The sequence below is a fragment of the Gekko japonicus genome, unplaced genomic scaffold (assembly GCF_001447785.1).
Source record: "Gekko japonicus isolate JY-2015 unplaced genomic scaffold, Gekko_japonicus_V1.1 scaffold2593, whole genome shotgun sequence".
Classification (NCBI taxonomy): Eukaryota; Metazoa; Chordata; class Lepidosauria; order Squamata; family Gekkonidae; genus Gekko; species Gekko japonicus.
Genome location: NW_015160299.1, coordinates 59075 through 68829, shown reverse-complemented (window position 1 = coordinate 68829; position 9755 = coordinate 59075). Strand labels below are relative to the sequence as shown.

The 9755-nt window shown below is 53.4% G+C and overlaps 1 protein-coding gene across 1 annotated transcript in view; it reads right to left on the bottom strand.

Annotated features, from left to right (window-relative positions):
* Window positions 1-5003, bottom strand: part of LOC107114596 (eppin-like) — a 10816-nt gene extending 5813 nt beyond the window's left edge. Inside the window, exons 1-2 of the mRNA XM_015416136.1 lie at window positions 4917-5003; window positions 146-322 (exon numbers count right to left, since the gene is read on the bottom strand). Of these exons, the coding sequence (XP_015271622.1) occupies window positions 146-322; window positions 4917-4992 (253 nt within the window). The 5' untranslated portion in view covers window positions 4993-5003. The remainder of the gene's footprint in view (window positions 1-145; window positions 323-4916) is intronic.
* Window positions 5004-9755: the final 4752 nt, after the last annotated feature.

Below are 9755 nucleotides of genomic sequence, written 5' to 3'. Positions count from 1 at the left end.
ACCAGAGAACCACATTTAAAACATCAAATGTCAAAGTGGTCCAAGTTAACAGGATTCTTGTGGGAGATTACAAGGGGCTTTCCTAGCATTGCTTTTCTCAAGCCCCGCCTCCCCCCAAAGCAGAGCAGCGGGGGCAGGAACCTACTCGAGACGGCTTCCTGGCAGACGTAGCCGCAGTCTCCCGGGCAGCACTTCTGGGTGCCTGGGCACTGAGAATCGTTGGCGCAGGCGGAGCAGGATTTGTTCTTGAGGCAGGCGCTGCAGTCCTTCTCGTCAAAGACGTCCCCCAAAGGTGCCACGTGGTAGCAGTACCCTTCCTTGGCTGCAAGGCAAGGGGAACAGCTTTCATATTTCTTTATTCCATTGGACTTGTAGCCCTCCCTCCCTGTAAACGGGCTCCGGGTGGGTAGCACCATAGAAGCATTATATACAATCTCAAACATTCATAAATTTAAATATAATGCATACAATAAAATAAGAACATAAGAGAGAAGCCAGTGTTGGATCAGGCCAATGGCCCATCTAGTCCAACACTCTTCTGTGTCACACAGTGGCCAAAAACACCAGGTGCCATCAGGAGGTCCAGCAGTTGGGCCAGGACACTAGAAGCCCTCCCACTGCTGCCCCCCCCAAGCACCAAGAAGACAGAGCATCCCTTGCCCCAGACCGAGAGTTCCTATCTAGACCTTATGGCCAATAGCCACTGATGGACCTCTGCTCTTAATGTAAGAACATAAGAGAAGCCCATGTTGGATCAGGCCAATGGCCCATCTAGTCCAACACTCTGTGTCACACGGTGGCCAAAAATTTCAGGGGCCACCAGGAGGTCCAGCAGTGGGGCCAGAACACTAGAAGCCCTCCCACTGTTGCCTTCCCCCAAGCACCAAGAAGACAGTGCATCCCTTGCCCCAGACCAAGAGTTCCTATCTAGACCTTGTGGCTAATAGCCACTGATGGACCTCTGCTCTTAACGTAAGAACATAAGAGAAGCCCATGTTGGATCAGGCCAATGGCCCATCCTGTCCAACACTGTGTCACATAGTGGCCAAAAATACCAGGTGCCCTCAGGAGGTCCACCAGTGGGGCCAGGACATTAGAAGCCCTCCCACTGTTGCCCCCCCCCAAGCACCAAGAAGACAGATCATCACTTGCCCCAGAGTCCCTATCTATACCTTGCGGCTAAGAGCCACTGATGGACCTCTGTTCCATATGTTTATCTAGTTCTCTCTTATAAGAACATAAGAGAAGCCAATGTTGGATCAGGCCAGTGGCCCCTCCAGTCCAACACTCTGTGTCACACAGTGACCAAAAATACCAGGGGCCATCCAGCAGTGGGGCCAGGACACTAGAAGACCTACAATCACCTATTGCCGAATCAGTGGTGTCAGTCCTTAGGGGGAGATAGCTATAGGGTTGCCAGGTCTGGATTGGGAAGTACCCGGAGACTTTGGGGGTGGATCCGGGAGAGGGTGGGGCTTGGGGAGGGGCCTCAGCATGGTGCGATGCCATAGAGCCCGCCCTTCAAAGCAGCCATTTTCTCCAGGGGAGCTGATCTCCATCAACAGGAGATCAGTTGTAAAAGTGGGAGATCCCCAAGACCCCCCTGGACTCTGGCAACCCTAGATATCTAGTATGTCTCGTAAGAAGGAGGCGGAGGAGAGAAGGGAGAAGGCAGAGGAGGAGGAGGAGGCCAATCCTGATGGGCAAACGAAAGGGGAAAGGGGGGAATGTCGCTGTCGCACATATCTGAGGGACCGCCTCTTCCCAGACATGCCCCGAAGAGCATTACACTCTATGGACCAACATCTCCTGGTTCTCCCCGGCCCAAAGGATGTCCGTCTTGCCTCGACCAGGGCCAGGGCTTCTTCTGCCCTGGCTCCCGTCTGGTGGAACACGCTCCGAATTTAGATCAGGGCCCTGCGGGATCTTCTTCAATTCCGCAGGGCCTGCAAGATGGAGCTCTTCCGGCACGCCTTTGGCTGAGGCAGCAGACATCTCTATATGGCCTCCCTGAGGTAGTTGACACCAGTGTTCTATCTAAACTGAGTTAGTGTGAGTTAGCTCACAGTTTTTTAGCCTCCAGGTCACACATTTTTATCTTAGCTCAGGAAGGATGGCTCCTGAGCAATGTTCCCTCTAACCTGAGTGTGAGCTAGCTCACAGTTTTTAGCCTCCAATTTACACATTTTTGTCTCAGCTCAGGAAGGATGGCTCCAGACCAAAGTAATTGATGCCATAGCCAAAAATGGCTCGCTCACAACTTTAATGCCAGTAGCTCACGAAGTAGCATTTTTGCTCACAAGACTCCACAGCTTAGAGAGAACATCGGTTGTCACCTATCCATCTATATTAGCCCAAACAATACGCTAAAGAACCGTACAACCAGTGGTTGTCAGAAGTGTGAGTGAGTGTTAGTGTTCATTATTGTTTGAATTCCTAACTTGTTTAATTTTAATTGTATTTATTGTACTGTTTTTATGATGTGACCCGCCCGAAGCCCGCTCGCGGGATGGGTGGGCTATAAATACAGATAATAAATAAATAAATAAATAAATAAATAAATAAATAAATAAATAGGCCCAGTGGAACAACTCTGTTTTACAGGCCCTGCGGAATTCCACCAAGTCCTGCAGGGCCCAGATCTCACTTGGAAAAAGAAGAAGAAGAGATTGGATTTATACCCCGCCCTTCACTCTGCGTCTCAGAGCGGCTTACAAACTCCTTTCCCTCCCCCTCCCCACAACAGACACCCTGTGAGGGAGGTGGGGCTGAGAGAGCTCTGACAGAAATGGCTCTTTTTCAGGGACAGGTCTTGTCAGAACTACGGCTTGCCCAGGGTCATCCAGCCAGGTGCAAGTGGAGGAGGAGTGGGGGAATCAAACCCGGTTCTCCCAGATTAGAGTCCGCACACTTAACCACTGCACCAAACTGGCTCAGGAGTGTTCCACCAGGCCGGGGCCAGGGGTGAAAAGGCTGGGTCCGGGGATCACCAGCAGGTTTAGATCACTTGAGCGTGAAGCTCTTTGGGAAGATATACCAGGAGGGGTGGTCCCAGCAATGCTTGAAGCGCCCAGCAGGGGGCTGAACAGTGGCTGTCTTCAGGGCTCAGCTCCCCAAATGAGAAGGGCCGGGCTAGGCTAGGCTGGGCCCAGAGCCCCTCCCCATAAACCGAGGGGGCTGTGATCAGCGTTCCCTCTAAGCTGAGTTAGTGTGAGCTGGCTCACCCTTTTTTGTCTTAGCTCAGGAAGAATGGCTCCAGAGAAGAAGAAGAAGAAGAAGAAAGAAGAAGAAGAAGAAGAAGAAGAAGAAGAAGAAGAAGAAGAAGAAGAAGAAGAAGAAGAAGAAGAAGAAGAAGAAGAAGAAGAAGAAGAGGAGGAGGAGGAGGAGGAGGAGGAGGAGGAGGAGATTGGATTTATACCCCGCCCTTCACTACCCAAAGGTGTCTCAGAGTGGCTTACAGACTCTTTTCCCTTCTCCTCCCCACAACAGACACCCTGTGAGGTAGGCGGGGCTGAGAGCGCTCTTTACAGAAACTGCTCTTTTTTCAAGAACAGCTCTTATCAGAACTATGGCTTCCCCAAGGTCATCCAGCCAGGTGCAAGTGGAGGAGGAGTGGGGAATCAAACCCGGTTCTCCCAGATTAGAGTCCACCCACTTAACCACTACACCAAACTGGCAAACTAGCAAAGTAGTTTACGCAGTAGCCAAATGGCTCGCTCACAACTTTAACACCAGTAGCTCACAAAGTGGAATCTTTGCTCACAAGACTCCACAGCTTAGAGGGAGCATTGGCTGTGACAGACCACCAGGGTGTGGTGTAGTATCTGCAGTGGGACCACGAAGATGGGCACGGAGCCGTTCCACTTGGATTTCCCACCGCTCATTGTAGCTTCAAGAAAGTAGATGATTTATACATGAAAAGGCACAGAAGGAAAGGCCTAACACACACACACACCCCCACGCAGTCTTCAAAGCAGGCATGTAGCTCTTTTAATTGGGGTTTGTTTTTGTGGTTTAATTGCAGGCGATTCAGCCAATCGTGTCTCGTTGGAGCCTCACTGGGTGACTTCTCCCAGCCAGCAACCTGCCCGGCTCACCCAAAAAAATCCCCTGCCTCAAGCGACTGCACAGCATGTCGGTGGCCCAAGAGTTCCTCGCAACTCTGCAAAGGAGGCGGGGGAGAGGGCAGGGTTGCCAGCTCCAGGTGGGGAAATCCCTGGAGATTTGAGGGTAGAGGCGTAGGGGAGGGAGGGAGCTCAACGGGTTATAATGCCATCGAGTCCGTTTCCTCTACAGGACTTGATCTCTGCAGTCTGGAGATCAACCCTCATTCCATTAGAGCTGCAGGGCCCCCCTGGAAGTTGGCAACACTAGGCGAGGGGGCTACCTGGACCCAATGTAAGAGTTCTTCCCCAGCGCCCCTTCCTCGGCAGTGCTGCAGAGGGTCCCGGGGTCCGCCCCCTAACCTCACGCCACTTCACTGGCGACCCACGCTCCCTCTCAGCTGTGGAGCCTTGTGAGCAAAAATTCTACCTTGTGAGCGACTGGCATTAAAGCGGTGAGCCAGCGATTTGGCTGCTGCGTAAATCAGTGTGCTCTGGAGCTATCCTTCCTGAGACAGAAATGAGTGAACCGGAGGCTAACGCACTGTGAGCTCACTCACACTCACTCAGCTTGGAGGGGACACTGCTCGCAGCCTTGGAAGTGGAACCTCCCCAGACGGGCTGCCAGAGCAGGCTAGCTTTGCCCGCCCGAGAAACCCTGGTGGCAGGGAGGTCCGCGCAGCCATTCCCCAGGCAGGCACCTTCAGTCTGCTGTTCTCTCACAGACATGGGCACAGCTGGGAAGCCCTTTCTCTCCTGTGCCCCCACCACGACCCCTCACGCCCGCCCCCCTTCCTGCCTGACGCCGCTCACCTTGGCTCGCTGACGAGAGCTGGGTCCCGAGGGCCAGCAGGGCGAGCAGGGCGAGGAGGCGGCCGACTGTCTTCATGGTGCTGCCGAGCTGCGTCTGAGCCCCGTCGGCCAGGCCGGGCGGGCTTTAAAGAGCCAGGCGGGTGGGGCCGACTCCCAGGGGATGTGCCACGGCTTGCCCTGAGCTGGCTCCCGGCGCTGAATTGAATTCCCCTCTGATCCAGCCCCAGAGCCCTGCCCTGCCCTGCCCAGACAGGCCGGTTCCCAGAGTGCAGGGGTGGCGCTGACAGGTGACGCCCGGACACGGGGAAGCCGACCGGGCAGGGACCTTGTCGTGAGGCACGTCCAGTGTCAACACAGACAGGCATCAGGCAGGGTGACAAGGAAGGGCCCTGCAGGAAGCCTGGGCATGGCCTGGGTTCGAGTCCTGCCTTGGGCAAGCCACGGAGCCAGTGTGATAACCATCAGCATGTTGGACTGGGAAGTCCTGAGTTCAAATCTCCAGGGAGCCCCAACAATGACCTTGGGTCAGTAACTCCCTCTTAGCCTAACCGACCTCACAAGACTGTTGTGTAGATAAAATGGAAGAGGGGAGAATCAAGTAAGCCACCCTGAGCGCTTTGGAGGAAATGCGGGATAAAAATGGGCAGATAGACAGACAGACCAGAGAGGCAGTACAGCTGGCAATGCAACCTGTCAATGGCAATACCAAAGGCAATGCAACCTGTCAGTGGCAGTACTGGGTTTGATTCCCCCCTCCTCCACATGCAGCCAGCTGGGTGACCTTGGGTCAGTCACAAGTTCTCTCAGAGCTGTTCTCTCAAGAGCAGTCCTCAAGAGAGCTCTCTCAGCCCCACCCACCTCACAGGGTGTCTGTTGTGGGGAGGGGAAGGGAAAGGAGTTGGTAAGCCACTCTGAGACTCTGAATGAAGGGTGGGGTATAAATCCAATCTCCTCCTCCTCCTCCTCCTCCTCCTCCTCTTCTTCCAAAAGCAGGGCAGAGCCAGAAGGAAGCGTACTGCAGATAGTGAGCTAGGGACAGTATATATTTAGATGCGTTAGGGCATTTGATTTCTTTTCTTTTCACCCTCTTACTGTTATTATTCTGCACCTTGTTGTTTGACCTCCTGTAAAATAAACCTTTTCCTTGTTGTACTCTGCCTGGTCCTCACGCCTATTATTCGGTCAAAAGGGAGGTCTGAAGGTCTTGGGAGGGTGCTCTGGGCCTTCTCAAGGAAACCTAAGTCCAGAGTGGTGGCAGCGTCAGGTGACACCCCCCCACCTGAGTCATGACAAGGGCATAAAGGCCGAGGCCTTCCCTGATGTTGCCGCCTGGGTCTGGGATTCAGAGGATTCGTGCCTCTGAATGTGGAGGTTCCCCTCAGGCACCAGGGCTAGTAGCCACTGACAGACTTATCCTCCATTAATCTATCTAATCCCCCTTCAAAGCTGTTCATTCCTGTGGCCATCGCCACATCCTCCGGCAGTGAATTCCACATTTTAATCACCCTCTGTGTAAAGTCATGTTTCCTTTTGTCCCTCCTGAACCTGCTGCCCAACAGTTTCATTGGGTGCCCTTCAATTCTGGTATTTTGGGAAAGGGAGGGAAAGTTCTCTTGGTTAACTCTCTCCATCCTGTGCATCATTTTATATGCATTTGACACGGTCGACCACCAGTTGCTGGCCCACCGCCTCGCCGACATGGGGATCCAGGGGCTTGCCCTTCAATGGTTTGCCTCTTTTCTCCAAGGTCGGGGACAAAGGGTGGCGATCGGGGATCAGCGGTCCCGAAGGCACCCCCTTGAGTGTGGGGTGCCTCAGGGGGCGGTGCTGTCCCCGATGTTGTTTAATATCTACATGCGCCCCCTTGCCCAGATTGCCCGGAGTTGTGGGCTTGGGTGTCATCAGTATGCAGATGACACCCAGCTCTATCTGATGGTGGGCGGACAGTCGGACTCCGCCCCGGAAGACCTCCATCGGGAGTTACAGGCTGTGGCTGGCTGGCTCAGACTGAGTCGGTTGAAACTAAACCCGGCAAAGACGGAGGTCCTGGGCCTGAGTCGGATCGGTTCGGGGTTGGAGCTCCCTCTCCCGACCTTCAATGGGGCGCCTTTGGTTAGGTGCCAGCGTTGGAGGTTAAGAGTTTGGGTGTGCTCCTGGACTCCTCTTTAATGATGGAGGCCCAGATGGCAGCCACTGCCAAGTCGGCCTTCTACCATCTGAGGCAGGCCCGGCAGTTGGCCCCCTTCCTCGACCGTGATGACCTGGCCACAGTGATCCATCTGATGGTCACCTCGAGGCTAGACTACTGTAACACTCTCTACATGGGGCTGCCTTTGTCGCAAATCCGGAAGCTGCAGCTAGTGCAGAATGCTGCGGCCAGGATGGTGATGGAGGGATCATATGTATTGTACTGCATTTGCATTCTGTTTTTATCTGTTTTAACTTCAACACTATGCCTCGTCTGTTAGCCACCCCGAGCCATTGGGGAAGGGCAAGATATAACCCTAACAAATAAATAAATATAAATAAATAAACCTCTGCCATGTCCCCCCGTAGTCGTCTCTTTTCTCAATTGAAAAGTCCCGGATTCTTCGGCCTTTGCTTATAGGGGAGGAGGTGCCCCAAAGCCTTGGACTTGGACTCAGCCACCTTTTGGCCCTTTGGGAAAGCCTTGTTCACACCAGTGAGTGGACATCTTACTGGGGGGGGCAGTGTTCGATTTGGAGGAAGGATCTGTGCTCCTGGCTAGACCTGCCCCAGCATCCGTGGCTTCAACCTGCACTGTGGCCATGCGTGGCAGTCACCAGAGCCGAACGTTTGGTGGGTCCTTGGCTCCCCTTTCAAATGTGCCTGCCGTGGAAATGACACCTCTGCACATGCACAGAAATGCATCAGCCTTCACCATCGTTGCCCAAAGGAAGGATTAGTCAGTAAAGAATTTCCTGGGGGAAAGGAACGTTTTCCCTTGCCTTTCAGGCTCTGTCTGGCAGCTTGAACATCGGTGGCCTGTTGCATTTTTAAGTTATCAAAATAATAAAGGGATGATTGCACAATGAGCCCACGCTGGCTACTAAAAAATCTTAGTTGCTCGGATCAGGGATTTTTGGGTTTTTTACAGTCCTGTTTTATAAAACTGTTCCTGTTGTTGTTGCTTGCCTTGGGTCCCAGAAGGACTGGGAGAAAGTCGGACATATAAATAGAAAAAAGGAGGAGGAAAAGGAGAGCCAGTTTGGTGTCGTGGTTAAGTGCGCGGACTCTAATCTGGGAGAACCGGGTTTGATTCCCCACTCCTCCTCCACTTGCACCTGCTGGATGACCTTGGGCAAGCCGTAGTTCTGCCAGAGCTGTCCTTGAAAAAGAGCCGCTTTTGTCAAGAGCTCTCTCTGCCCTGCCTACCTCACAGGGTGTCTGTTGTGGGGAGGGGAAGGGGGTTGTCAGCCGCTCTGAGACTCCTTCTGGTAGTGAAGGGCAGGGTATAAATCCCATCTCTTCTTCTTCTCTTAAGTAAATAAAATGAAATTAGCCACATTATCCCTGCCTCATTGGGAACCCTGGGTTTTACAATCCCCAACACCTCCTAGGTGGCTGCCGTGAATCAAATGGATTGACTGTTGCAGTTACGGATGCATTTTCTTTCCAACTGAGTAGCTTGTGGCTTGGCTATCGTCCCTTTTTCAAAGGCGAATGACCCGCCCATGACCCCGGGTGGCAAATCTGGCCCTTCCAGATGCCTGCAGCTGCTTAGCTGCCAAGAGCTCCGGGCACTGAGCCATGAGGAGCTGGCTACTGTTCATGCACAAACAGGAGGGCCCAGCAAGGGATCGGGGAACTTCTGATGCCCCGAGCCAACCCGGGCCCTGGCTGGAGACTGATCCCCCTTACTGCGTGGGCAGGAAAAGCAGCTGCAGCCATGGGCACTGCCAGGCTCATCGCCTGAGACGGGGGCCAACTGAGGACTGCCCGATTCTAGGTGGGGACTGGAGACCTGCTGGAATCACAACTGGTCCCGAGACTGGAGAGATCAGTCACCCTGGAGGACACTGGCTGCTTTGGAGGGTGGACTCCATGGCCTTATATTCAGCTGAGGTCCTTTCTTTCCCCAACCCGGGCTCCACCCTCAAATCTCCAGGAATTTCCCAACCCAGAGCTGGCATCCCTAACCAATGGCAAAAGGCGAAATGAAGTAATCTGAGTCTCAGCCGATGACGAGGTGGCTGCGGTGGCTGAAGGAGACAGGTTCACCTGGGGTGGCATGGCCAGCTCTAGACGGGGAAATACCTGGAGGTTTTGGAGATGAAGGAAGAAGAAGAAGAAGAAGAAGAAGAAGTAGTAGAGGTAGTAGTAGTAGTAGGTGGGACTGAGTAGGTGTGAGGTAGGTGGGGCTGAGGGAGCTCTGACAGAAACTGCTCTTTTTCAAGAACAGCTCAGACCAGAACTACGGCTTGCCCAAGGTCATCCAGCAGGTGCAAGTGGAGGAGTGGGGAATCAAACCCGGTTCTCCCAGATTAGAGTCCTCCATGCACTGAAGAAGAAGAAGAAGAGGAGGAGGAGGAGGAGGAGATTGGATTTATACCCCGCCCTTCACTACCCAAAGGAGTCTCAGAGCGGCCTACAAACTCCTTTCCCTTCCCCTCCCCACAACAGACACCCTGTGAGGCAGGTGGGGCTGAGAGAGCTCTTGACAGAAACGGCTCTTTTTCAAGAACAGCTCTTATCAGAACTATGGCTTGCCCAAGGTCATCCAGCAGGTGCAAGTGGAGGAGTGGGGAATCAAACCTGGTTCTCCCAGATTAGAGTCCGCACTGCACTGAAGAAGAAGAAGAAGAGGAGGAGGAGGAG